Genomic DNA, 27,983 nt, shown 5'->3' on the forward strand with positions numbered 1-27,983 from the left:
AGAATGTGTCCTTTTATGGAGGTAAGTTTTATGTTTTGTTTTGCTAAAACAGAAATCCCTCAAAAACACATGGAATTCTACAACACAGGTTTACTTGTGTACATAAACATTTCTGCTAGAGTGGTTTTAATTCACCAGTCAAAGTATGCACTGGTTGTTGTCTAAAGTATGGTTTTATCCTGAGGGCATGGTGAAAAGGAAGGCCTCGTATTTGGTAGTTCATCCTGCGGTGTAGCATGCTAGTTCACTTACATCCCATAGGAATAAAACAAATGCAATATCCTAGTGCAGATCTTTATTGAAATACCAGGAAGAAATATAGCAAGCAATGTAAACTATACTTAAGCAACCATCAACTGAGTATTTGATCTATTTATATATAATGGTGCAGGAAATGTAGACAGTGTACATTGCACTTGGCCATTATGTTGCATACATAAATTATTTTGAGGTACATACAATTCCCCAGTAAATAATTACCATGTGGGCGATTGAATTGAAGGGGTTATTGCTGAGTATAAGACGATGTAACGATCAATAAGAATAGAATAGAGAGGTTGGTAGGAATCATTAGATCATGCTTGATTTGCTCAAGGGTGTCTTCGTTGCATCGTTTTTTAACCTCATTTTTTAGTCGTGCTCTGAAAAATAAGCTGATACACAATGAGATTGATCTGGATTTTATTTAGCAGCCTCTTGTCATGCAGTTACGCCGATGGGCTACACATTAATATTTATTTGCTGCGTTGAATCAAAACTACTGCACAGAAATAGCAAATGCTTGGGACTTACTGTCTACAAAACATTTACATATGGGAGTTATAATAGTTTAAAAATAAATAAATGAAATAATAAAATTTATTAGCTTCATTAATTAAACTTTAGCCACTTAACAATTTAATATGTGAATCAAAACCAATAAAAACATCTTAAATTCCAAGGCTTGAGTCATATTATAAAGGCAACAAAATTCATCCCACCAAAGCAGGCAAGCATATTGTCTGGGTTGAATTTGTTCTGCTATCTTCAGCGTATAGACTTTCAATAAGAAGGTCACGTCTCACCTTTTTGTAAGTCTAACTCCAGACCAGAAACCAAACAACGTAACGCTCCATCAGAGTTCACAATGAATGAAAGCAAGCCAAAACCTGGCTTTGTGCAGTTATCCTGTGACCACTCCTGAGCCTCTGTAAATAGGTAGACAATAACAATAGACCAATGCCCCTAGCAATACCTCTCTTTAAACAAACAGCACTGTTAAAATCATCTCTGTTAAAATTATAGACACCTTAGTTGCATTCTGCATTTGTAAAATGGTTGAAAACAAATTAATTTAAATTAAATGTTATTTTTCATGGTAATATTAAAAACTTGATTTAGAGGGAAGATTAATTATTTAATGGTTTAATTAGTTCCCACATTAACTCGCAAATGTTGGCTATGACAGTCAGAGATTTGTGGGACTTACATATGTTCTTACTGTCAAGTCCAATCAGTATTGCAGGACGGTGTCATGTTTACAGTTTAACCCATGGCACATTTGGAATTGAGCTGACTTAAACTGTCTGATAGTAAAAGATTCTGCAATTGAATCGGATCGTTTCTATGTCTTGCTCTCATTAATGATCGCTTCAGAAGCCTCTTGGCGCTTTTCCAAAAAATCTCCTAATCAGCTTTACACATATAGGCATTTATTCATTTATTCTGCACAGGAGAAGTGTTTTTATTGACATATTCTAATTTTAAAGTTGACAAAGCAAACCATTTGTTTTTAACATTTTATGGTACTGCACATTATCCCATTTCGATTGCTGAAGCCATTCAATGATCTATGGAAAAGTAATGTATGTTGATTTTAACTAAATTATTGTTAATGTGTAAATGGTTTAATGGTGGACTTTCTGTGAATGAAACTGGCTACTAATAGGTGTAATGCGAAAGCGGCAGGAGTCCGACTCGTGTGTGTTGATACAAGTCTATTCACCGCGTTTCAGTTCAGCAGTCATCGACCCCATGTGACCAAAACAGCTTCAAATAAATCTATATTGCATAATAATCTAACTTAATAATTCGAAAATTGAGCAAAAATGGTGTAGATATGCCATAAAATAGAGGTTTTTGGGTTTAGTCATATGTGTTCTGAATTCAATTCCTTAATCATATAGCTTATACTGTTTGATTTATTTTATAAGTGTAACAAATTCCTGTATGATTTGGCTTCATTAGTTTCGTTGCAGATGTGGTTAAGGTCGGCAGTAGTTGCAAGGAAGTGAGGTAGATGAAAGCAATTGGGCCATCTGTTTTCCAGATGGTTCATTTCCATAATAAGAACTTGAATTTTTAATTTAGCAACTGGGGTTGAGTATAATTCTGAAGGTTTTATTGGCAGTTAAAATGAATTTTCACTAAATCAATATCATTGGATATTGTTGCTTTAAGCTCGTAAAACTTGAAATTTTCATCTGAGATAATTATGCATTATTGTGGTGCTTTATTATTTAGTAGCAGTTTATTTTTTTACAGGATTTTTATTATTATAATCTAATTAATATGTACCATTTATATAACATATTTTAATATTCAATTTGTATCGTCAAACATTGTCACTGTATGTTAAAATTACATATAGCAGCAGTAACATCTTCTGTATTTATAGTATGCTTGTTAATTAAGTCATCCATTTATTTACAAATGTGGACTCTTTGCTCAAATAGCATAAAAATCATAGATAGAAATTGGTTGACATTGTGCGATTCTCACAAACTTAAACTAATTCGAGTTCAATTATTCACTGGCTAGTCGATGCAGAAATCATCATGTAATTGCTGATTGGCGACAGAACGCCAATTGAAGTTTCTCACTGTTTACTTGCGGTGCTCGCCTTGTCTAATCAAGAGCGAGACGTTGCGCTATCTTGTGATGTGGGTACAATCTACTCATAGATATTGCAGGTAAAAACTGTCATTTGCATCTCAACGTAGTTACACAAATTGCAAACCTCATCTCATTCACATACTGAATGCATAATGCTCTGAACAGAAATTTTGTAAATAGGCCTACTCTACTCTACTGCTTCATTTTGTGTGTGTTCTATAATTGCACGCATAAATTTCCATGGCGATAACATATAGCCGACATTTACGTTATGAAATGAAGACGCAATACAATATAAATCATGTAATTATTGATCCATTTTGCAATGATTTTAAATACAGTTTTGGTTGTAATAATTTGCGTTTATGTTCTTAGATTTCCAGTAATGATAATAAAAATAGGAAATATATGTTAATTTGTGTCAGTCTGAAAGCAGAATGCTATTGTATTAGATGTTATTAAGCATTTTTTTTTAATTGTGGCTATTATCATCGTAGATTTTCAGTAGAAAAACAATTGAAATTGAAGGCGAGACCAGCGTATGCTTTTATTTGATTAAAATGAGTATATGATGAAAATTGAAAAGCTCTTTACTTGATGTAGCACTTAAAGTTCATATTCATGACAGCTACACTTTACATTTCAGATAATCACATTAATACAAAAATATGCATTCATGCTATTCATACGTCGTATCAAAATTATAAACCCCTCCCCCTAGCCAGAAGGACCCTACTGGAAATAAATTTTGGGCTTTTTTTGGTTATCATTGGTATATTTCACACCAAAAAAATCCATTTCATTTCATTTATTTCGGCCAAAGAACATTAAAATTGATAAATACAAAAAAATCAGAGAAGAAAAAACAAAAATCAAATTGGCTGGACAGGATTGCCAAAAAGTAAACTGAATTACTGTCTAGTGGATCTCCGATGCAAATGAAAACAGAAATTAAATTAGCATAAAACCGTCAAGTAAAATCTCATTAAAATATATGAAAATCATCAGTGAAATTCTTCTTACAAGGGTAAAATGCGAGAGTTACGAAGTATTAGAATACAATTATTGCCTTGGGAGGGAATGTATGATTTATCCATGTTGTCTCTCTCTCCACCCTGAAGTACTCTATAAATAAGTGAGTACCTGGTATGTATAAATGCCACTGCATTGATTACTGGCTGCAAAATTATAAAATATATCCCCAAGGAACTTTGTATGTGTTTTATAGCTCTTTGATCCAATGACCGGAGTAATAATATCATGTCCATAGAGGCTAGGCAAAGTTTGCACTACCAGTATGTCTTTTACTGACACAGTATTACTATTGTTTATATATATTTGGAGTACAAATTATGAGGATGGACAACATATACATTTATCATGCCACCGTTATGAGTCAGAAACTGATTATCCCATAAGCATAGACATCAATATAAGATTGTTCAATAACAATAATTATGATAATGATATTAAAGCATTTATGCACCATCTATCTACGTGTACCTATTTCGAGATGGAACATGACATAAAGGATAAATAGAGGGTATTTATTTGGAAAACAACACTTTAAGATTAGTGTGGCGTACTCTCAAACATTGTGGTGTGTTCAATAAGGATAAAAACTAAGTAATTAAAAAACTAGTATGTCATTGCATCAACATAATATACGTATAACTTATAAATTTATAAAGAAACATGATTTTCATATAATAATTTGTGTGCCTTTTTACAATTTTACTGACAAATAACAAGTCGCCAATATTTACTGTAGTAGATAAGTGAAGTTCGAAACAGTGCATTTGGAGTTGTTGCGATTATAATATATAATACTCTGCTCGGAGCTCAACCACTTGATAGTTGGCAAAGTGTGGTTATCAACAGCGTACTTTCTTTGCTCAAAGGACTCAGTTATATGTCCATTTTCATAAATTCAATTTACTATTAATACTAGGAAATTTATTCCTGGCTGAGAATGTTTAATATCAATAATCATAAAAATTGCATTCAAACATAAAATATAAAAACAAAATTATAAAACTTAAGCATCACCAAAAGTGTTAGAATGGACATTAACAAGTTACTCATTTGATATGAAAAGATTTATCAGATAAATAACTGAAGATTGTAAAATATAAAAGCCCACATAATATTTTATAAGCTCTTCTATGACTATATAAAAAAAGAAAAAGAAGCATACTGTTGTATTTTCAATCAAGGACAGTTTATTTAATTCTGTTGTAACATCAGCGCTACATGTTTTCTTGATGCGTGTATCTCCAAGGAGACCACTGGATTAGATGATTGTCTGTCTGGTCTCCAAGTGCAAAAAATATCAACTCTGAAAACACACAAGCTTAAAAGATTTGAATGCTGTGAAATGAATTATTTGAATAGTTAGAAGCATTATCTCTCGCTTTGGTTTCAATTAAATATTCATATTCCTCAGTAGAAAGTTTAATGCCAATATGAATAGTGGTTACTGGGGGCTATCGAAAGGTTTTCATTTTCTTTAAACCGGATGCCGATAATATTTCTAAACTGTCTACCTGGCTTGTATGCAAATTTTCTGTCTACAAATACCAGATTGCCCATATTTGGGTGTGATATGACATCTTGATGCCAATATTTGGGTGTGATGTGACATCTTTCCCATATTTGGGTGTGGTATAACATCATCATGCCCATATATGGGCATAGTACAGCTTTAATATTGCACTGTAGTGATGAAGAACATTATAATGAAATAGAAAAGGTAGCTGTGTTAGTCTAAATGATGAACAGTTAATAGGACAGATATAATACAAACAACACATTTACAGACTAACAAATTTTATTGATACAATTATGATCTTTCGAATAGACAATGGTCTTCTGGAAAATGTCAGTGAAATGTCATTTGTTTTCTATTTACTGTTTAATATTGAAAATAAAAATTCAATATTTAAATTACTTACTTTATATATTTATATTATAATGTTAGCTCACAATCTAAATTAAAATAATATTATAACACAATTTATGTTAGAATAATGTTAGCGCACAATTTATAATTGGAACAAGACATCTTATCCTCGTAAATAACCAACCATTAATAATTACATTCTTCTCTATGTATTACCCTAAAATTTTCTGATAATAAACATATAAGAATTTTTTAGTGAGGGTTTTGAGCTCTCATTAGAAATTTAATAATTTTATCCTGATGATTTAATTTTACTTTAATTTAAGAGGTTTTCTAAGTTTATTTTGTTGTAAGAATTCTATGTCAATATATCAAAGATAGATAAATGAACATAAATTTTAACCCAGAATAAACACAGGGGTTGTTGTGATACTGTTTAATATTTTTCAGTGATTCTTTATAATAAGAATAATATGAATGTAAACACAAACATGCTTGACAGTTCGTCGGTGTTATAAAACCATATTGTCCTAATATACACGAGCATGCACTTGAAAAAAAAATTGATATCCGCTCGAAAAGTCTAATCAAATCAAGTTTTATTAGTCCCACAGGCGATTACATGGCGAATAATCATCGCACAATAAATTGAAACATTAACGAATTTGACACAGATAAAATTTCACAGACTCACACAGACATTAGGAAGTATATTGTTGTAAAAAGAGACAAAGTAAACAAATGTTTATTGTTGTTTTTTTACTAATTAAAATGTAATGATTTATTTAGTAAATTGTAATTTTCAGCGATAAGCAAATTGTATCATTAGACATTACATAAATAAATATATATGTTTATATACTATTTAATTTGTAATGATTTATTGAGTAAATTGTAATTTTCAGTGATAAAGCATATTGTATCATTAGACATTACATAAATGTATATATTATGTATATGTATATATATATATATATACAATATATACAGATAAACAATAAAATACACAATAATAACACTGCTTGAATAAGAACTTGATATAATTTTTTTAAAGCATAGCCCTTCAATGAAAAGGTCATTTTCATGCAGTGTTATTATTACATTGAACGGCTATGCTTAATACAAATATATGTCCCTATTTCAACACTGTTATTATTTATTTATTTTTTTAATATTATATTTTGTTTTGTTTATGGTGCTATGCAGCAAACCTTATATGTATATATGTGTGTGTGTGTGTGTGTATATGTATAAACAAGCCTATACCTTGATTCATCCCAGTGCTTAGATACCTAATATGATGCTCTATTTGCTACCATATTCCGAGTGAATGTGTAAAAACCAATAAATATAGCAAGTCATATGATCCATGAATAATCTAGGTCTTGAGTTAGCATTTGTGTATATTTACAATGTGCCTGCAGTAATATATTTGTTTATGGATGGTAATTATAATTTGCTTGTTATTTTTATATACACCTTTATATCTGTGGCATTTTCATTACAAAACAGGTATAGTTTATATAATAAATTCCTGTTTATATTTTATATACTTGTATTTAATTTTCTTTTCTTATTTATATTTAATAAGACAAATAGAAAAGAAAAAGATACTCATTATATATATTATATACAATATATACGGTATTAAACCACACTGATTTGTTTCTATTGCCCAACCCTTCTTTCTTTCATGGTACATTCCTGTTCTTCCTGTTCACTATTTGTAAATAAATTGTTTAGTATTTCCTTAAGCCTGTCAATCGTCATGGTGATGTATATGTGTGCATCCATTCGTTATTTTTTTTCCATAACTAAGTAATATATAGTTGGCAAGCGATGTTTGTCTGTTCCTTTTTGTATTCAAATGTAGTGCTTCCTGAATCTTGAAGATTCTGTGAGGTAGATCTGTTGACTGGCCTTGATTATGCATACCTAGGTCATAGGTCATATTTATCACTTCCTATTAATTCTAAGCACTTTTATATATAACTGTTAACTTTAATGTAGCAGTCATCAACACCTGAGCTAAATAGTTGATGGTTATTCTGCCATGAAGCATGTCAACTGCATGTCTAGTGCACCATTTATTGCCACAAGTTAAGTGCTGTACGTCTAAAGATGACTGATTTACATTTATCACTTTGTCAGCCATGGAACTGGCTTACCATAAACATAAATAAAGATTAGAAAATAAAGAAACTGTCTTATTATTAATTAATTATTTTTTATTTTATATATTAATAGAAAAAATGATATAATAATGTTAATGTTGATACTATTGTGCATTTATAATGTGCTGAATATCTATCTCAAATGTTCATCGTATAGTGGATCGGACCATAGAAAAATGTCAACAAACCTTACATATGAATAAAATTTCATGACACAGTATATCTTTATTATCTTGATTTAAAAAGTGCAACCTTTGAATATAGTATGTAATATTATATTAACAAAACTGTAAACATACCAATATACTTCCATCACTTTAAAATTAGATTTGATTAAATATAGAAATAACTAAGTATAATAATGATAGGGGTATGAATAATATATCCTTGTATTTTTTATGTCGTCTGGGGGGAAGTAGAGGAGGGAGGGGCGGGGTGATAGAGTAGCAATCAGTGCAAGACCTTGGTCTGAGAATAGTGAGTTTCTGGGGTTTTTGTGGAGTACAGAGCGCTTATGTTAAACAGAAGCTCATTTTATATCTAAATGATTTTTCAATTGGTTCCACTTTCACTACCCCTGGATCAGCCACATCCTGTAAATAAAGTACAAAAATTGCTTGTCTTCTATTTAAAAAAGACAAAAAAAAACTGTTAGTTAAAGCCATAGTTGATATAGTAGACAATTTGATCACCATTATAATATTCTGTATTCATTTGGGAATTAGTGGTCCTGTTTAAGGGAAGTTGTACAGCAGTTGCAAGCCTCTATTAGCAGCCAAAAATAACACCATCATTTCTGTCCATATGGTAGAGAAGTACATACGTTACTGGAAGCATATCAGCCAAAAAATTCAAATTCTAGAAACAATTGAGACGCTGTTTAATTCCCAGAAAATGTTTATTTTCTTTAAAAGATGAGGAAAAATTATATGAATGTGTGTGTTTTACTGTTCAGCTGTGTACTGCATCATTAAGATCCCGTTAAACATTGACTACCAGTATAGAATTATTTTGACTACAGGAGTAGTCAAAATATTTGTTTTGGGTTAAAATTGTAAATGTTTGTATTAACATACATATGAATATTTAACCTGCATTATAATTATTATAAATTTAAAACACCAGTTCACTCTTAGCAAAATTCAGTGGTTATGTTTTATTATGGTTATGAATTTGTAAGTGTACTGTACTATAAATTGTTGGATCTCAGTTCAAAATAAATGTTATGACACTAAAGACCAGTTACTGTACTTGGCATGTAGACATCATAAATCATAGTTATATATTTGAGTCAGCTGATTTGAGTGACAGTTATGTTATTGGGTAATAGTCTTACAACCAGTAATCATTTCAGGATAGCTCTCCATATCCTGTTTGTGTTTTTATTTAGATTATTTTCTATTTGCCAGTACAATGCAACCATTGTTAATGCGTTTTTTTAATTCTATTTATAGGTGCGAACATTATTTGTAAGTGGGCTACCTATGGATGCAAAACCAAGAGAACTCTATTTACTTTTCAGAGCTTATCAAGTGAGTATGGTATCCTCCTAAATCTCCCTATACCAGACATTTTCAAAAAACATTTGAACATTTGAGAGGAGGGATGAGATAGGGTCACAATTATGGGATAATAAGGAATTAGAAACTAAAAATTTCTTTTCCTGTTAAATTGTAAAGCGCCTGTTATTGCTAATTTATGATGTCTAATAACATCATGTTAATGATGATGAAAATGTAGTAAATCGACACACATGAGTAAATCATTTATTAAATTAATAAGCAACAATATATAAAAAGTTAAATAATAAAATACAAAATGTTTGATTACATTATCTGTGATGATAAAATGCAGTAAAATAATGAATGAATAAATAATAATTTAATTAAATTGAAATATAATTTACAATAAAGAACAATAAATAGATATACTTAATTACTTATTAACAAGGCTGGTCTATTAAAAAGTCTTGCCTAAACCAAGTTGTATTAGTATGTAAAAATATATAGGGCTTGGTCATAATAATAATAATAATAATAATAATAATAATAATAGTAGTAATAGTAATAGTAATAATAATAATAATAATAATAGTAATAATACTTCTTCATTTAAAGTTACCGTACAGTAGGCCAATGTTTATTCTAGGCCTACTGCTAATACTGTATATAGAAGATAAGCTGCAGAAAGAGTATAAATGCTGTGATGACCCCATGATCAAGCCTTTTAATTGTTATTCCAATCCATCTATTGAATTGTAAGATTTACAGATTTGAAACCCTTGCTACCAAGTGATTCAAAGAGTAAACAATAACCCACCTAAACTAGAAAAACACATGTAGCCACAGACTTTTATCAATTGATCACGTCCAGATATTTGAACATTATGGCACTCTAGATAGAGGTACGCTTTGGTGGCGTACCAGTTGGTTTGCCATTGTGGTGCATCCCCCTAAAAACATCCGTTATCATCTCCCCCTTCCACCACCACTTGAAGTGTGCTGACCAAACACAAATATTATATCCCTCATACAACCCCTATTGGAAATTTCTGAGCAAATTAAAACTGTTTTTTAAGGGGGGTTTTCCTATATAGAGCTAGAAGGCTGGGGATAAATAGGCAGCCTGATGGGGTCTATGGGCAAGATATCTATAAGGTCAGGGGGAAGCATTGGGAGCTAAATCTTTTGTGATTGTAATTAATCACAATCTTGATGGTTGATGGTGGTTCAGTTTAGGCTAAACCATAAAAAAAACCCCTGTTTGGATTCTGCTTTACAGCACTGCATATTATTAAAGGGTATCACTGTTAAACACTACAGTTTGCCATGCAAACATCGGTATTCTGTAATCTTCTGGCGGTGCTATGTTTCTCACCTACCTTCCTGATTATACACTGTAAAGTCTATAGACAATTCAAAGAACTGATTTTATTTTTGTTGGGCTTTGTGTAGGCATCCCGTTGCTCGATCTCTCTGTTATGCTGAGTGACATCTTTGATGTTTTCGATTCTTGCGAAAAGAATTCGCAAGTGATTTGGGTGGGAATTGGACCTGTGACCTCCAGTAACTAGCCTGGTGTCATGACCACTGGACCACTGAGCTTAGATTATTCTTATTAAAATATCCTCAATACCGTGATGTTACTAGTAATTTAATCAAATGAATGAAGATTTAACTTCAATCTCTCTTAGTTTATTGTGGTTAGTTTTCTATGAGTGTTTTATGTTCCAGTTTCGACTTCCAGAATTATTGTAAGTAAAAAATACAATTACATTTTCTATATATAGTTGTATGTTGAGGAATATTGGCATTGTTGTTAGTGGTATACCTTGTTATCTGTGCCTTTTGTATTTCAAGGTCTCGGCTTTAACGTACTTGCTACACACCTCCAGTATAGTAATGAAGAATAGGCTATACAATGGTTACCCACCGGTATACAAAATGCTTGAGGATTCACAATGATTATTGTTTACCGTGCATTGGTCTGTTTAGGGCCCCAATGAAGATCCTTTTTTATAAAAGAATTCTGTATACTTTCATCCCCTTTTCGAAGGTTTTTCTTATCGTATGATTTACTCATAGCATTGATGGATAGGTATAAAATAAAAGTGAAACAGATGTTTGCGTAATTTTCAAACGTATGTCCCTTTTAATCGTGTTAACGAATGTAAACAAATATTGCTTTCTGTGACATCTTTTCACAACAAAGATGCTCTGAATAATGCTCAATCTAGAACCTCAGATTTTAGTTGGATGTGGACTCTTGAATGTGTGTTGTGTGTATATTTATGCTAGATGGATCCAGATACCCCTCGAGCCTCGCCAATTTTTAACAGTAGAACCCCTTACTAAAATATATACAATAGCAAATATAAACCTTGTTCATATACCGCCATCATGTGATGACAACGTATGTTAGAATGTAGTTGGTGCAGAAAAAAGCATGGTTTGAATCAAAAGATTGGGGTTCGTGTCCAAAGCTGACCATTTATGTGTGTTTCTGTTAAAGAAGTAGAAATTGGTGTGGCAGCTACTCGGTAGTTTTAAACATGAATGCTTGATCGCTGTTCAATATGAAAATTTTGATACTTGCTATGTCATCTTAGTGTCCTGTACTATTGAAAGTTTAACTGTGACGTTTTAATGAACATTTTTCAATTCATATTTTATTAATTTGTAACTTTTGTATCTGTTTATATTTTATGTACAGTTTTTTAGTTAGGTTTCTTGCACATTTTATATTATATTCTGTAGTGCCATTGTAGCCAGTATTAACATCTACCTAAAGATGTTAACTGAGTATAATTAATAACAAATAAGAGACAGTTTGGTAGCAGTAAAATTACAAATTCTACAATGTTCAAAATATTTTGTTTTGTTTAACCAGTAATAAGTTTCATCTACTTGAAATTTTGGCAAGCCGTGATCATGCAATGACATTAATTCTACCATTATTAGATGAAGAAAAATCATTTTGATGCATCTTGTTTTAAGGAAAGACAACAAAAATAAATTTTTCACATTTGACATGGAGTAATTTTCTTCATTTCACTTCATGTCATTTATTTGATAAATCAATGTTTCATAACCAATGTTCTTTTAACAGATGGCTATGTCTCTCTGCATTTTTATTATCTCTGAAAATGAAGCCAGAAATTATAAATTAAAAATTTCAGAACCTGTGTAGTAGAACATCTGTTGCAGCCTTAAAAAAATTCAATAACTTCCTTAAAAACATCCCTGCAAACTGAATTCATACTAAGTAAAAAATTGCTATCGATGTATAGATATTAGAAGACGTTTTTAAATGTATGAAAGCTTGTTGATAGTAAAGATATCATTTTCTATTATGATTAATAGAAATGCAATGATATATAAAGTGCTCACTATTTATTATGTTAAAGCTATAAACATAAAATATACAGTATCGCCATGGGCTGGGAATAACAATAGCAGTATACATGTCCTTGAGATAACAATGAGAATATCATTAATTTCACTAGTTCAGGAAAAAAATTGTTTTGTGTATGAGATGCAAAGCAATTATTATCCATAGTGAGTAATCGTGCAAGTAGGGTGTGGTGTGAGTTTACCTGATGGGTTTTAATTAAGAGAAAAAAATACAGAGGAACTGGCTTAGTTGATACTTTACGTGAAACACGCTGCATGAAACAACCTATTAAAAGCCGAGTTGAAATGGAGGCATGTTTTTTTAAAAATATTTTCCCTGTATTGATCGATTGATTGATTATTTTGTTAGTTGAAAACAGACAGATAAATTGTAAACAAAGTTGAAAAACAGAAAATCTTTCAATAACTATAAATGTTTTAAAACCATACAAAAAATTTAATTGTAATTAAAAAAAATCATTCTCAATAATTGTATTAAAAAACTTATTTACCAATATAAATGTAGGATGTTTCCTACAACACTATTTAATAATTAGAATCACCAGCCTTCCTTTCGAAAGATCAAATGCCACCAAAATAAATAATTCCCCTCCCGTAACTTTTTCTACCAGCCCCAACAGGGGACCTAGGTGCCCCTTTGTTCCTCTGTCTCCAATAGGAGTTGGAGTTAAGAACCTCCCCTATGCTTTACAGTGCCGTATAAATAATAATACCCATATGTTATTTATATACATATAATACTATATTTATTATAGTATTTCTATTTATTTATTTTTTTTCATTTTATAAAATTAAAAAAGAAAATAGTATTATATCTAATAGGTTTTTTTCAAACAGATAGATAAGCTACATTTTTATGATGGTATTTTAATTAGGAAATTCAATTTTAATTAAGTGTAATACTATTTTATGCAAATAATACATTTGTAGCCTATACATGTGCTGACCATTTTTAAAAACGAAAATTGTCTAGTGGGTTTGCAAACAAATGAGAATGTACATTTTGAAAAATGTTATCGTATGTTACGTTTAATTTGGAAATTCAGTCTCTGTGTGTCTTTATGCCACCATTCCTTTTCTGTGGGCGACCTGCCTTATGCCATCAAGACAAGTCGCTATCTTTCGGGCTTTTAATGAAACAGCTGACAAACAACATGATGAAGTATTATTTGAGTATGATGTTGAATTTGTCATGATTAATAGTTTATATGACAGTTTGCAAATTTCACACTACGTTTAAACAAATGAAATGATGATTATTTGATGATTATTAGTTGTAAAGTGACCTGAAGGTCTTACAGTACACATATTTATCTAATTAATATTAATCATGAAAGTGCACCATTGTACCGGAAGTATATATATATATAAAAAAAACTGGAAGGCTGCATTGGCAAAAAAAATAGTAAAAACAAGAAACTTCGGAGAGAAGCAAACGTTTTCGGTTATCAACCTTTGTCAAGATGTATATATATATGTGTGTGTGTGTATATATATGTATGTATATACTGTATATAGTGTACTGTATCTAATATATAATTAGTTCTTTAGATAACTTGAAGGAAAATGAAGGAAAAATATTTAAAAAAAAATAGTATATGAATAATGGCAGCAGTCCCACCAGTCCCACCCCATGTAAAACAGGAGAAGCCCCCCTTCCCCCATTAGCCATGACTTGTTGGATCACACTCATGTTGATTATATGAATTAATAAAGCAGAATATAATGTAATAATGCTGAAACCAATCTTACAATGAAAAACCATCAACATTTAAATTGACAAAAGGACACTAATCACATAACACTCTAGTTTTCAGAGTTATGTTTTTGTTCTGGCTCCATTGGAGTTAGAATAATATGTTCAGAAATATTTTTTTAGAAAAAGTATATTATAATGAGGTTGAATGCCAAATATGCCCTGTATAATAATTAAAATAATATTTTTTTAATTACGTTATCCTTTATTTAATGTGATGACTATAAGAATAAAAAAAAAACTCTGTGATCGATTTGAATATGTAATTTAAATTTTGAATAAAGGTGTGCTACCCACACAAAAGAGAATAAAAAGGGAAATAATCCTGAAAATGGCATAAAATTATCCAATTATTTTTCAAAATAAATAAAATTAAATTAATTTAAATATATATTTTTCAGAAGTATTTGTTAATTTTTTTACTGTTATTATTTTAATATCTTAAATAATTTGATATGCATAAGTTTTATTCGCTGTTGAAATATTAATATGCATTACATCCGTATATCTTAATCTCATGTTCCAATTTGTCTGTTGGCGAATATGAACAATAGATAAAAACTTACAGTATATGGATCGGTTTTTGATTCATACTTCTAAGGTACTTTAATATTGGTAATGTTTTACCTCACACACAGAGTGTTAACTAGTTTGTAGTATTGGAATACATCAACTTTGCTTTCCATTTCAATTTTTATTATAAAAACAAGCATTGAATTTCCAGTTTGCTTTTTGAAGTCAGTGTAAATTAGGTTAGCCTATAACTCATGTTATTCACTAGGATTTAATCATGCTGTTGAAAGGGGCCAAATCAAATTGTAAAGTGTGACGGTCGAATTTACCGGCAATTGGATGTCAGGATCCATTATATAAAATTGCGGAAATGAAGGTCTTTAAGAAACCTAGATTAATCCATGATAATGAAAACAGTGGCGCATAGATTTGTAAGAAACCTAGTTTTTATTCATAACAAATATAGTCATGATTAGCCCCTAGTTTATAAATTCATGATAATAAACAGTCATTTAAATAGTTAGCCTACTTGTTCCCTGTCCTCATTTTTTATATTAAATATATACTTTTTTAAAAATGTAAAATACAATATTTCAAGCAAATTATATATTTAAAAAAATGTATTTATATGTATTTTGTATAAAAATATATATTTTGAGTATGTATTCTAAAAAAATATTAGATAGAGTAAGAATTAAATAATTCATAATTTAATTTATATAAATTTTGTTATGGAATATATATTTTAATTATGTATTCTAAAAAAAAATTCTAATATTAATTGTATAAATTTATATATCCGTGGTATTTTTAGAATAAGAAATAGGGGCTGCTCACCCTATCAAGCAAAATGATATTTGAATATTATTAACAATTATTCCCCTATATACTATCATACCGTCTTTTTATGCTAAATGAGATGCATCAACCTCCTTAAAAACCCTCGTTCCCCCCTGAGTATAGACTCCCACCTGGCCTGTCAGTGAATTGGGTATCCATAACTCAAAAGATGTATCCACTGGTATCCCTGTCAACAATATGTTGAACTCCATTTAACCTTTCGATGTAGCTCCTTCCAACTAAATATCATTTAACAAATGATCTGTTCTGATGCCGGCAATTACCGCCATAATAAAGTTATCATCTTTTGAGTTATTGGTTTGGCAGTGAAGCCTGATGATATCCAATCAGGTCGTTTCTACCCCCTCCTAACATTTTACATTGAGCTGCTGTCATCTCTGTCTCAGTAGTACCAGTAGGCCTGTATGTATGCGCTATAGTGGAAGGCTCATTGTGATACTTTTAGTATGGTTTGTTGTTGTCATCGGCGCTGGTTTAATTCCGACTCAGCATTTTAAATACTGAAACTAAATCTTTTTTTATTAAAAAGGTCTCGCCTTAGCCAATCATCAGACAATCATTTGCTACATACAAATACAACTACACATTTCTTTAAAATACAGTATACGCAAAAAAAAAAAAAATACAGTATACGCAAAAAAAACAAAAAAAAATAATGTACCGGTAACAGCGAATTCTGTAATAAGAATTAATTGTATAAATGACTTAGCTTAGGTAGTTGCCACATGTCTGCTTAATAGGTGATAACATAATTTCTTAATTCTTAATTGATTATTGTCAATCACCCTAACAATACTCTTAATGCTTATTAATAATCAAAGCACATTTATAACGAGTGAATGAATAACCAAGGGATGGTTTTCTACATGTTGAAAGTGTTTGAGCAATTCCCAACTTCCAGTTACGTACCACACAGTCAGCTGACTAATCTATCAATGACTTTAACCGTGCATGTCAACTGTCATATTCACGTTCGTTAAAGAAGGTAATGGCGGGCGGGTGTGCTTTTCCTTTGATTTATTACGTAGAAGCTAATAACATTGGCCATGTGACTTCATACTATATCAGGCCATATGCTTCAAAAGGTTACACCTTAATTTCTAATTCATATTCTATTTTCAGATGATATCAGTATTGGTATAGTTAGAACATACATATGAGGTTTCTAAGAAACGCATATTTATATTCCAATATTCTGCCATATGTATTAAATACATTGAATCGCATACAGAGATGTTACATCAACTAACTTCCAAGTAGGGACAGAATCTAAGGAGATAATGCATATTTGATATGTCTGGTGTTTGCTAATTAAATGCAAATTATTATTTGATTGATTACAGAAACGAATCATACTAATACTCGTCATATTTCATGGCAATTAATGAGCGAGCATTATGTTGGCTCCAGCCAGATGGAATTAGGATAGAATTGGTTAAATCACATCTTCCTCTTGGATGTCCTATGTTTATTAGGAATTGAATAAATGATGCCGTTGACTTGGAAATAATTTATTGTAGAGAAGAATAACATAAGATAGATCATATTAAGAAATTCTGAGTACAAATATAGCTCTCACAGTCATTATTTTTACGTTAATGATATTGACATTGTTATGAGGCACACAGATACGGTTGATGTAAGGAGAATTTAACCACAAAACGACTGAGATAGTTGTTGTTTTTTAAGAGAAGCGGCTAATAACATTTATTGTATGTACAATATTGTTAAAGGTTATGTGATATTGAATTATTGTTTTGATAATGTTAACATCAGATCAAGTAGCTGTTAAATCTGGTTCATGTACTCTCTTAAAACATTTTACTATGCATCATCATTTGAGTGATGTTGTGTTTTATTTTATACACATAATATCTGCTTTATACCACAGTGACACTGCAGTATATTATTGCCACCTTGGTGTCATCTTCAGGAGGTGCCTAGTTATCCTGTGGTAGTCAGGAGAAGGGGAGAGGTAGAAGGATAGGGTGAAAGTTCACTGGAGCTAAAACATTCTAGAATGAGTCCATTATAGTGAAATTTTTTATATTTTTGAAAAGAAGGGATGGTTCATACTAGAGGGGATAGCTAAAACTGATTAGGCCTGCAACATTGTCACCATGTTGTCAGTGTTGGTCAATGTCCACCATTCAGGGGGTAGTGCCAGCGGGGCGAGGCCAATTAAATAAGCCTTTGAAACCCCTAAATTAAAGTTTTCGGGGGAGTCCCCTGGGCCACTTTAGAAACCTTTTAATCGAAGCTCGACCACACCCACATTGCTTTCGTTAGGGAAATCTGACCCCTCGCCGGAGGCATCAGCTCCCTCGTCGGGGACCTTGGGGCCCCCCCATCTGACAAATCCTGGCGCCACCCCGCCACCATTGTCACCATAGTGTACATCAATATTGCCCTGTTGTCACTGCTACTGGTGCCCATCACATATTGCAATTACTGTATATTCTTCTTATTGTCAATGTATAGTATTAATATTATCTATATTGTCACTAAGTCATTGTACCAGTACTGGTGCCAGTCACATTATTCATCATTAATTGTCACCTTGTTGCCAATGTATAGTAACACGACGTTTGTCAGTGTCAGGCTGTATTTGATTATTTGATTTTAAGGTCATCACAACTGATTGACTTATGTACTGATATTGATTTTTGATTGTCATAGGATTGTATTATGATTAGCTTTCCCAACTGGTTATCTGCCCATTACTGTAGCTCCTGGTAACCAGGTTGTAGTAATGGATTTGTATAGTAAAGACTCTGGCCAGTCTGTTGCACCTTTCCACACTTAATAAAACTTCTTCAGGGTTTTGTTTGTTTTGTTTCTTAAGTACCTTTTGAGCAACGTTAAAACCAAAACTGTCAATGTTGTATGTCAGACGAGACTTTTTTTATTCCTTGTTTCGCGTACTTATTTTTTTAAAGATCATCGGAGGAGGGCGGAATAAAAATAAAATTTAGTTTTCTTATTCAAAAACATTCAAAATAAAGAAAAAAAAAATTTTTTTTGGTAAATGTAAAATAAAATGGTTAAATGCTTCAAATTTATATAATCAAGAAGCAATTTACATATTTTATCTTTAAAGGTTTCAAGGCAGCGGAGGGCGTAATAAAAATAAAGAAATTATTTTACTTTTTCTGGAATTTCCACTTTCTTGTGGTGGCGGGGGTCAAAAATACAATCTTATTTTTATTCAAAATCATCAATATTTGTCGGCAGGTTCGCTAAACAAGCTATGAAAAAAAGTCTTGGCTCATGGGTACAAAAAAAAAAATTCTGTAGGAACCACATTAGGTATATTAATTGAGCCAATAGTATGAACTCAGTTACACAGGTATAATAAACCTACCCCATTCTATTTTGTTAGGGTGAGCTTATACCCAGGTAATGTACTTTTCACAATTTTATTTTCCAACACTGCATTGCCCAAAATAAGGCAATTTTTAAAAAAGAACATCTTTGTAAATCGTAGCTGAGCTACTTATTCAAACCAAATGCTGGACTTTTCCTGCCGAAACGCTGGTACTGTATGTGAAATAGGATCTAACATATGCGTGGGCTTTATTTTTATTTTGTACTTACCCAAGAACAATTATGTCCTGGTTTCAAAATGTTGTAATCAAAGAATGCTGTTCAATAGAAAGTAAAATAATTATCAACTTACAAACATTTTGAATGCTATTTTTAAATAAATTGTTTTGAATATAGTGTATGTTATTATATCTTTCAGGGTTACGAAGGGTCGTTATTAAAAGTCACAGGAAAACCTGGCAAAAACACTTCAGTAAGTAAAAGTTCATGTTTATATGTGTTGTTATTAAAGATATACAGTAGGCTGGTTTTGGCCAACTTTATTGCAGCTAATTTGCCACCGCTCCCCCCCCCCCCCCCCCCCCCCCCCCCCCCCCCCCCCCCCCCCCCACAGCCTACACCATGCAGTCTGTAGTAAAATGTGGATAACACATTTAAGTCTACACTAGTAATTACTCATCTTAAAAGGATCTAGACGTTTACAACACAAATCAGAACAATTTCATATTTAAACTTTATTTTAAACATTTAAAAAATTATTTTTTTTAGGAAATTTAGAGAAAAAAGGTATAAAAAGGATATAGGAAGTGTTATAAATGCATCTGTTTAATTAGCAAGAAAAGTATAAATTTTAATTCAGTTTATTTTTTGTAACAACTTAATTTCTTACTAAAAATAACTTACTTATATCTACAAAGTAAAGTTATCTCCTTATTGAATTGTATTTTTTTTAGATTAAGTAACAAAGATAGTATATATAATTAAATATAAATTATAATACATAGTGTAATGTTATATATATAAATATTGTATATATAGCCATATTATATTTATACAATATTATTATAGCATTTGAACATCAACTTGATCCTTACTCATCAATGATAGCCAAAATAGGTCTACATAAATTTGAATGAAGTGGAAAAAAGAAGGTAAAATAAATGAATATCGACGCAGGATTCGATAATGTGTTATGGACTTGCATTACTATTGCTATAGCATTGCACACTTACTAATAGCATTGCTAATCATGAATAATAAGGAGAATTCTTTTATATCTTTTGTAATATAATGAATACCAACGAGGGATGATTATTGCATTATGCATACATTTCCTCAGCAAGGTGTTCATAACTATTAAGATATACATCAAGTATAATCAAACGAGTGTCGGCCTTAGCCCAGTACGCAGGTTTAATGCCTTGGGCATAATTCTCTGTCCTATATCTTCCTATTTTCATGTCATAATTGCCTTTTTTGCCTGATATACTAAATATTTGCATAATTACTATGCAATCAGCAATCTTAAACACATTCTCAAAAATTTTTTACTTGTTTAGTAGACATAAACATTCGTACATTTACCCCATCACTTTTTCCAAAATATAATTGAAATCTAATTATTTCATGATTTCTGAAAATTTCAGATACAGTGTTTAGTTTTGCTTGTCTATTTTCCTTTTCTACACTATAGAGGGCAGCAGACTGATTTGGAGATTTTTTTTTAAAAGTCTGTAAAACATTTACAAAATGTTTTGTTAGTGACTAACATTTCTGAAATTCTTTTAAAGCCCGTAGGATTTGTAACATTCGAAAGCAAGTCTTGTGCGGAATCAGCAAAACAGGCTCTTCAGGTGAGTGCACGCGTGGGTGATGTATAATTACATACTGAAATATAACAATGTTACCATCTTTTTGACGTCGTGTTTTATTACACAATTATATAATGAAACGCAACAATGGCACCACCTTATTTACCTGTTTTTTACACAGTTTTATAATTTGGCCAAGTTCCTTTTTTTATTCCTCTAATTGTTTTAGCCACATTTCATCTATTGTTGGCTGCAACATAGAAATCGGTGCAGTCGCAATTCATATACAACCAAACTAAAAAAAAAAACTATTAATGAAAGGAAACTATTAAAAGCAACAATTCAAACATTTTGTTGTCTTTTCATGCATTTATAATTATGTTATTTAGCATTTTTTAAAGAAATGAAATTTAACGTAAAATTGATTAAAATTAAGAATACTGGTACTAGCACCTTTCCCTTGTGGTTATGAAGCACAAGCCAATTACCTCAATTATTTAGGAAAACAGTGGTAAGCATAAAATTGGTCATCATTCAGAAACCCCAAGACCAAATAATACAGATTACAACAATTAAACACAAAAAGAAATAAGTTCAGTGTTTATAGTGCTTCACATAAAAATGGTTTTAGTAGAAGAGCACTATAGTCATAAATTCTCCTTGTGATTGTATAAATAGCGTACTGTATAAGATGACCATATAGAAGTAGGAAAGAAAACAAAACAATCTTTGTTGAAAGTAATGGTGATATGTACTTTTTGCTTGAGGGGAATAGTCAAATGACGACAGAAAAATTATCCTGCCTGCCGTGACCTTCTTGATATGTGTGTCACAGATCAAAAACTATTTCTCAAACAAAGATTTTATGTTTATTATAAGATGGAGTTATTTTTTCCCCCAAAGATAAATTTGATTACTTCTTTTTTGACCTATGACTATTTGAACTAATTGTCATCAATTATGTGTTTATTTGTTATTTAAGACCCAATGAGGGCCGCTTTAGTTTCTCTTAATATGGTAGAAGCCTCTAGGCTTGTTGACACAGGGCAACAGATAGTTTAGTACTGATACAGATACGTGTTTTAACAGCTTTTTATTTTCAAATGCTAAATGTACGACGGTTTAGATAGCTTAAGGAAAGGTGAACAGATATTAAGCTTGTTAACGATGTTAAATCTCTTTGTTATAACCATTATAATGATTTCTAGCATGGATAAAGCAATTACCATGTTTAATTTCATTTAGGAGTTAATGTGTGCTATTAGCCCATTGTGGCCTTTAAAAACATCATTCGCATTTATTTAGCAAGTAAGTTATTACTTGAAAGTGATTTTTCTGAAGGTAAACTAATCAGTTAATCGTGACTGAACAATGTAATTATGCAATTGAGAAAAAATTCAGATTAATAATACTACAGCACAAAAAATTAGTAACACATCTTCGTATAAAAGGAAATTCCTGGGTTCGATTCTAAGTGGGAGTATTGACTGTCTTAGCGCTGACCATTCGGAATGTGCTATTCAGTAGGTGGTGCCGTTTGGATTTCTTGCGCATAGCCTACCCCATAAACAGCCTAGTTTACAGCATGTTCATTATGCTGTCATTATGTGGGATCCTACAGTAGCAGATATCCATAAGGCAGGGTGTAGCGGAATGGCCCATTTTTTCAGTCAAACTTAACAACCAATCAAGGATTAAGGTAACAGGGTGTTTACATTTAAAGTGTTCTTTAACCTTTAATAATTTATTTTGAAATTGTATTATATGCTTTTAATAACAATTTGATGTTTTTTCTTGTCTAGGGTGTTCGATTTGATCCCGACAATCCACAAACGATACGGTTAGAATTTGCCAAGTCAAATACAAAAGTCACCAAACCAAAGCAGACATCACCACTGCCAACAAACCCTACCTTGACACCACAGATGACCCCACGAGATCCATGTAAGTCTTTATCTGCTTTTTCATAATGACTTTCTCGTACATCTTTAATTTTCACTACAAAATTGACATTTCAAGCCTAATTAAATTATTCAACATTTATTTTTCCGTTTGTAAACAAACAAGGAAAAACTAATGAAATAAATAGAACTATTCAAAGTTATTAATACATAAGACTTAGAAAATGGTAAAGGGATGACAAAACACTTATGAGCCTGTCACTATTGCCCCTCTTCAAAGAAAGATAATACAACATTAAAAATGAAATAAACAGAAAGTAAATAACAGAGGAAATAAGTGTACTCATGAAGATATACACCAAGTTCATACTGTTTCTTAAACATAAACATAATTTATTCAAATCAAACATTCAAACATAATAATTCAAAATGTTACCAAAATATTTGCTACTTAAACATCATCTATTGTTATTGTTACTAATATTCTTAATATTTTATTACGTTCATTACTCAATTCTTTTGTTTTGCATTTGCCACTTGTTGGACAATTCAATTAAAGTATTGAAATATATTAAATAAACTATTATTTTATGAAAATTGCTTTGCCATTATCTAGACCTGTTATACATTTTTTAAATAACCTTCCAATATTGTATTTATCAAATCTCCAACCAAAAAAAGTTATCTAAAACTAACTTTAATTTTTTTAAAATTATTTTTTCAGATGAGATTCCTGGAGTTTTGTTACAAACAGCACCGGAAGCCTGGAACCACCATCATCCAGTGTAAGTAATATACAAATTATGAATTATCATCTTTCAAGGCTTCTGTATCAAAAATTGTATTAAAAATACATTTAGCCTCTTACTGAAAATTAAATTAAAAAACAAGAATTATTAATGAAAAAGATTTTATAACTAAAGCTTTGTTTTATACCTTAATGTTTTAGTCCCACAAACTGGTCCAACATACACGACGCTAACGTGGGATTAATGGGCCGACAACAACATCAGCAATTAAGCATGTAAATATCAATTTATCGTTTTGATCATCGTGCACTTAATTACTAAGATCATACTAAAACCTCATCCATTTCTTATTTTCAGTTTCTCTCACCAATATTTTATATTTTATCCTTCACAGCAGATGTATAATATCTATATTGTATATTACCTTTTTTAAAATTGAATTTTAAATATGCCTTTTTCAGATTGACAGCATACGCAGATCTCGCAGCTCCGGCAGCAATACACCAACAGATGTTTGCCCATCATGCAATTCACCACGCACAGGTACCAGTGGAAGGCAACCCACGAGTAGCTTACGTGTTGGTAGGTTGTGCTCTTTAGTGATGTGCAAGTAGACACAATTAATATAGTGCATTTTTGGAATTAATTTTCAGTTTGTCACTCAATGGGGATGCAGACGTTATTCCTTATTTTATTCTGACATATCACTGATTACTGTATCTTATGATTATCATTTTTTATTTGTTCTATTTATTAAATGACCCCAGCGCTATATTGACAGAACAATAATTTAATTCATTTCCACTGCACACAATTGAATTATTCCCAAAGTAAGCAGTCAACTTGGTTGCCATGACACCTTGTATTGGTCGTCATGGCAATCTGGTTGCTATGACACAGCCACTAAAATAAAATAGTTGCACTCAGTGTACTGCTGCACATGCTGCTCCATTTCCATACCAACAGCAGAGATAGCTGGAATTCTGCACAGCCAATCAGCTCATGTAATTTAGTTTGCCATCATAATTTGAATTTTTTCAATATGCGATTGATCATTTACTGACAGCAATGGTGTGGAAAAAATTGAGATAATTAGGTGATTGTTTTCATTTCTTAAAACTTTTCACCTTGATTTTCATTACTAAATTCATTCTAATCCAACTATTTGCATTTTGTTTGCCAATGCTAAAAGAACTTACTTATAAAGCTATCAAAAATTGCTGTACATTTCTTTAATACTTTATTATATTTTTCATCGATACTAATTTAATCTTGGGTAGAACAAGTACTTGATAACTTTTCTTAACATTCATTTGATAAAGTTCTTACAGTTTTTTTTTTCTCTCAACATTATTCTTCTCACAGCCACAGGCCCTAAGGCCCAGTGTTCCTTGGGCAATAACTATGCGAGGGAAGGTCGGTGAATGGGCTACGACTTCTAGCCCATGTGTATGTCCTATGAATTAACTGTGTCAGTCAATATTTAGAATCACAGTTTACAGTTGTCATGTCTAGTCTACTTTCTCTCCCTTTTCTCAAACACATTAAGAACAAGCTTCTTTATGTCCTATAGATCAATACATTAATATATAATTATTATAATAGTAATATTTATAATAATAATGGTAACAGTTAATAATTATGCCATTTATCGGTGATAAAATATTGCAAAGTGAAGTAGGGCCTATATTTTACGGTCAACATTAGAATGGCAGATATCCTTCAAATAATATGTAGCGCACAAATACCCTTTGCTTGAGGGTAGCGAAAAACACATGCCCCTGTTATTGCAAGCACCTGTAATACAAACACCAGCATGCCAACCCAATGCTGCTATAATAAGTATCTCAACACTACATAATTGACTCATTGAACACTCATTGACACTACACTGATGCTATATTGACACTCATTGACACACATTGACACTAAATTTCCACACTACATTGACACTCATTGGCACCACTACAGCACTGCTGAGTACCTTACAATACTATCTACTAATGCATCACCACCACTGACAACCATTCCACCAGAGCACCACCAACTGTCATAACACTACAAACACATCACCACTGACACAACACCACTGACACCCACCAAAACAAAACCGCCACTCGTATCACAGTATCACTGACACATTGCCACACCCACAACATGATGCTCACAATGCTGGGGCCATCACTGATGCTAAAATTAAATACATCCAATTTATTACAACCTGTTTGCAATGAAAACACAAATTTTGCAACCCTCCCTGCCTCTTTCCACATATACATAAATTTCCACTGGAGCAATATCGCAATTTAGTAATTATTTGATCTCACTTGCGTTAACATTTGATGTAGCACTTCTCACTTGGTGTACAGTCAGTAGGCGTACATGCAATATCTTTCTGTTGAACAAGTGCCAGTAATTTTGTTGTCACAAACATGCAAAGTATATATTTACTGTTCTGTAATCGTCTCTGAATTCTTACGTTCTTAGCTGATGGCACAATACTTGAATGTGTTTATAGTACAGTATATATATGTTTATATAATAATATGCTCAGTATTGCATCAGTTAGGCTTATAGAATAAACCCACCCCACTACCTCCTTAAGTGTAGGCCATATTTCAATTGTGTTTTTTACGTCCTTTTTTTTTTATGCCATATTGAAACAATATTTTTTTATTTTAAGATTATAGCTTGTTTCTGTCATTTTTATCGAGAGTGATAATTTGATAGTCATTTCTTGATCTTTAACCGACTTTGCTCAATTACAGATCGTTATAGTGATATCTTTATTATTCACACTCTGAATAATCTATGCATAAATGTATCAGAGTACATCTAAATGCAATCTCTGGTCACTGACACCACTCCTATTGTTTATGGCCATGCTCCGCTTTTTAATTCCATGTTTTGAGTTATTATATTTATGAAGATTATATTACATAATGAGACTTTTGCATACATTATACTAATTATATAAAATATATCACATTGTGCTTGCTTGTTAAAAGGTTTTAAGAAATAAAATGTTGTAAATGTTTTTTAAGAATAAAATGTCATTAAAATAATTGGCATTGGCTTAACATTTTACTAACATTTTTTATTTATGTGGTGATTTTTATTCTTATTCATGAATTTGTAATCAATTAACACCCTGTGTCATGCAAGTACTTAATATTCTTCTTCTAACCAAATTTAAGTTTATTGACTTTATATTAGGCCACTTGATCATTAATCGTCTGAATAAACTGGAGTGTTCATTTTTTTAAATTTTTTTTTGCCTCGTTTGTAACTGTGGCCTCACTGATCACCATTTTTTTTTCTTTTGGTTTTGACAGCCCCACCCCACACACCCTGCCATTGCACATCCCCATCCTCACACCCCCTTACCACAGCCTGCCCTCCCGGTCATGACGGCGATGGCTGCGCACTGTTCCACCCTCTTTATCGCAAACCTTGGAACGAGCACTACCGAACAAGAACTGAGAGATTTAATGAGCGGGTGAGTGCAACAACGTTTTCTTGCATCGATCGTCCTTCCCAGCCATCACCCAGACAAAGGAACCATGACATTCTTTTACTTTGGAATGTCTAAAAATAAACATTTAATTTAATAATTAAAATTTTCTTGATGTAATGAAACAAAATAAATTACAAATAAGTCTGGTAAGCAGCCTAACAGGGAGTATTATTTATTATGACAATAGAGGGCGGCAGTAACAGTGTATCATGCACCATCAGGCCACACTGTCATTATTTTAAGTACAGCACTGGTATTTGCCAAAGTCTTGTTTGTTTCTCACTTTCTCATCATATCTTTATTTGGAATCTGGAAAGCATTGTCGTGCTACTCAAAACAATCATATTTCATTTCTGCTTTACTCTACCCATTTCATATTAGGTGCATGCTTACTTAAAAACTTCACAGTTTGCTAACTAAAATGTCACAGAAAGTAAACCTGTATTGAACGTTCTTTTGGAATGCATTTATAACTGTTCTTGAAAGCGTTCATATTTTGAAAACATTACATGCTTTAAAAGCTAGTGCTCACCACATCCAAGATTTCAAATAATATTTATTTCAAAGCAACACAAGTGCACATGAACTAAATTCTGTAACTAAAATAATGTTGTACACAAACAGGAAAACATGTGCTGTCTAGTAGACCATTGATTGGTTACTAACCAACTGCACTCCCTACTTA

The 27,983-nt window shown here is 31.6% G+C and overlaps 1 protein-coding gene across 4 annotated transcripts; it reads left to right on the forward strand.

Annotated features, from left to right (window-relative positions):
* Positions 1–27,974, forward strand: LOC117113174 (RNA-binding protein with multiple splicing 2-like). 4 transcript variants are annotated; one of them, XM_033256452.1, is made up of 10 exons: positions 1–21; positions 9,405–9,482; positions 19,739–19,792; positions 21,111–21,173; positions 22,934–23,075; positions 23,757–23,817; positions 23,982–24,056; positions 24,243–24,363; positions 25,147–25,197; positions 27,117–27,974. In XM_033256452.1, exons 1-10 carry the CDS (start codon positions 4–6, stop codon positions 27,282–27,284), a joined length of 831 nt encoding a protein of 276 aa, XP_033112343.1. In that variant the 5' UTR covers positions 1–3; the 3' UTR covers positions 27,285–27,974. The 4 variants fall into 4 exon arrangements, with proteins under 4 accessions (XP_033112343.1, XP_033112344.1, XP_033112345.1 ...); XM_033256453.1 differs by lacking the exon at positions 25,147–25,197; XM_033256454.1 differs by lacking the exon at positions 23,982–24,056.
* Positions 27,975–27,983: the final 9 nt, after the last annotated feature.

Source organism: Anneissia japonica, unplaced genomic scaffold (assembly GCF_011630105.1).
Source record: "Anneissia japonica isolate Jap-2015-1 unplaced genomic scaffold, ASM1163010v1 scaffold93_len1081246_cov171, whole genome shotgun sequence".
Taxonomy (NCBI): Eukaryota; Metazoa; Echinodermata; class Crinoidea; order Comatulida; family Comatulidae; genus Anneissia; species Anneissia japonica.

Coding starts and splice junctions, on each gene's coding strand:
- LOC117113174 (XM_033256452.1), top strand. Junction 21,174..22,933: donor CAGCAAAACAGGCTCTTCAG/GTGAGTGCACGC, acceptor TTTCTTGTCTAG/GGTGTTCGATTTGATCCCGA. Junction 25,198..27,116: donor CAATAACTATGCGAGGGAAG/GTCGGTGAATGG, acceptor TGGTTTTGACAG/CCCCACCCCACACACCCTGC.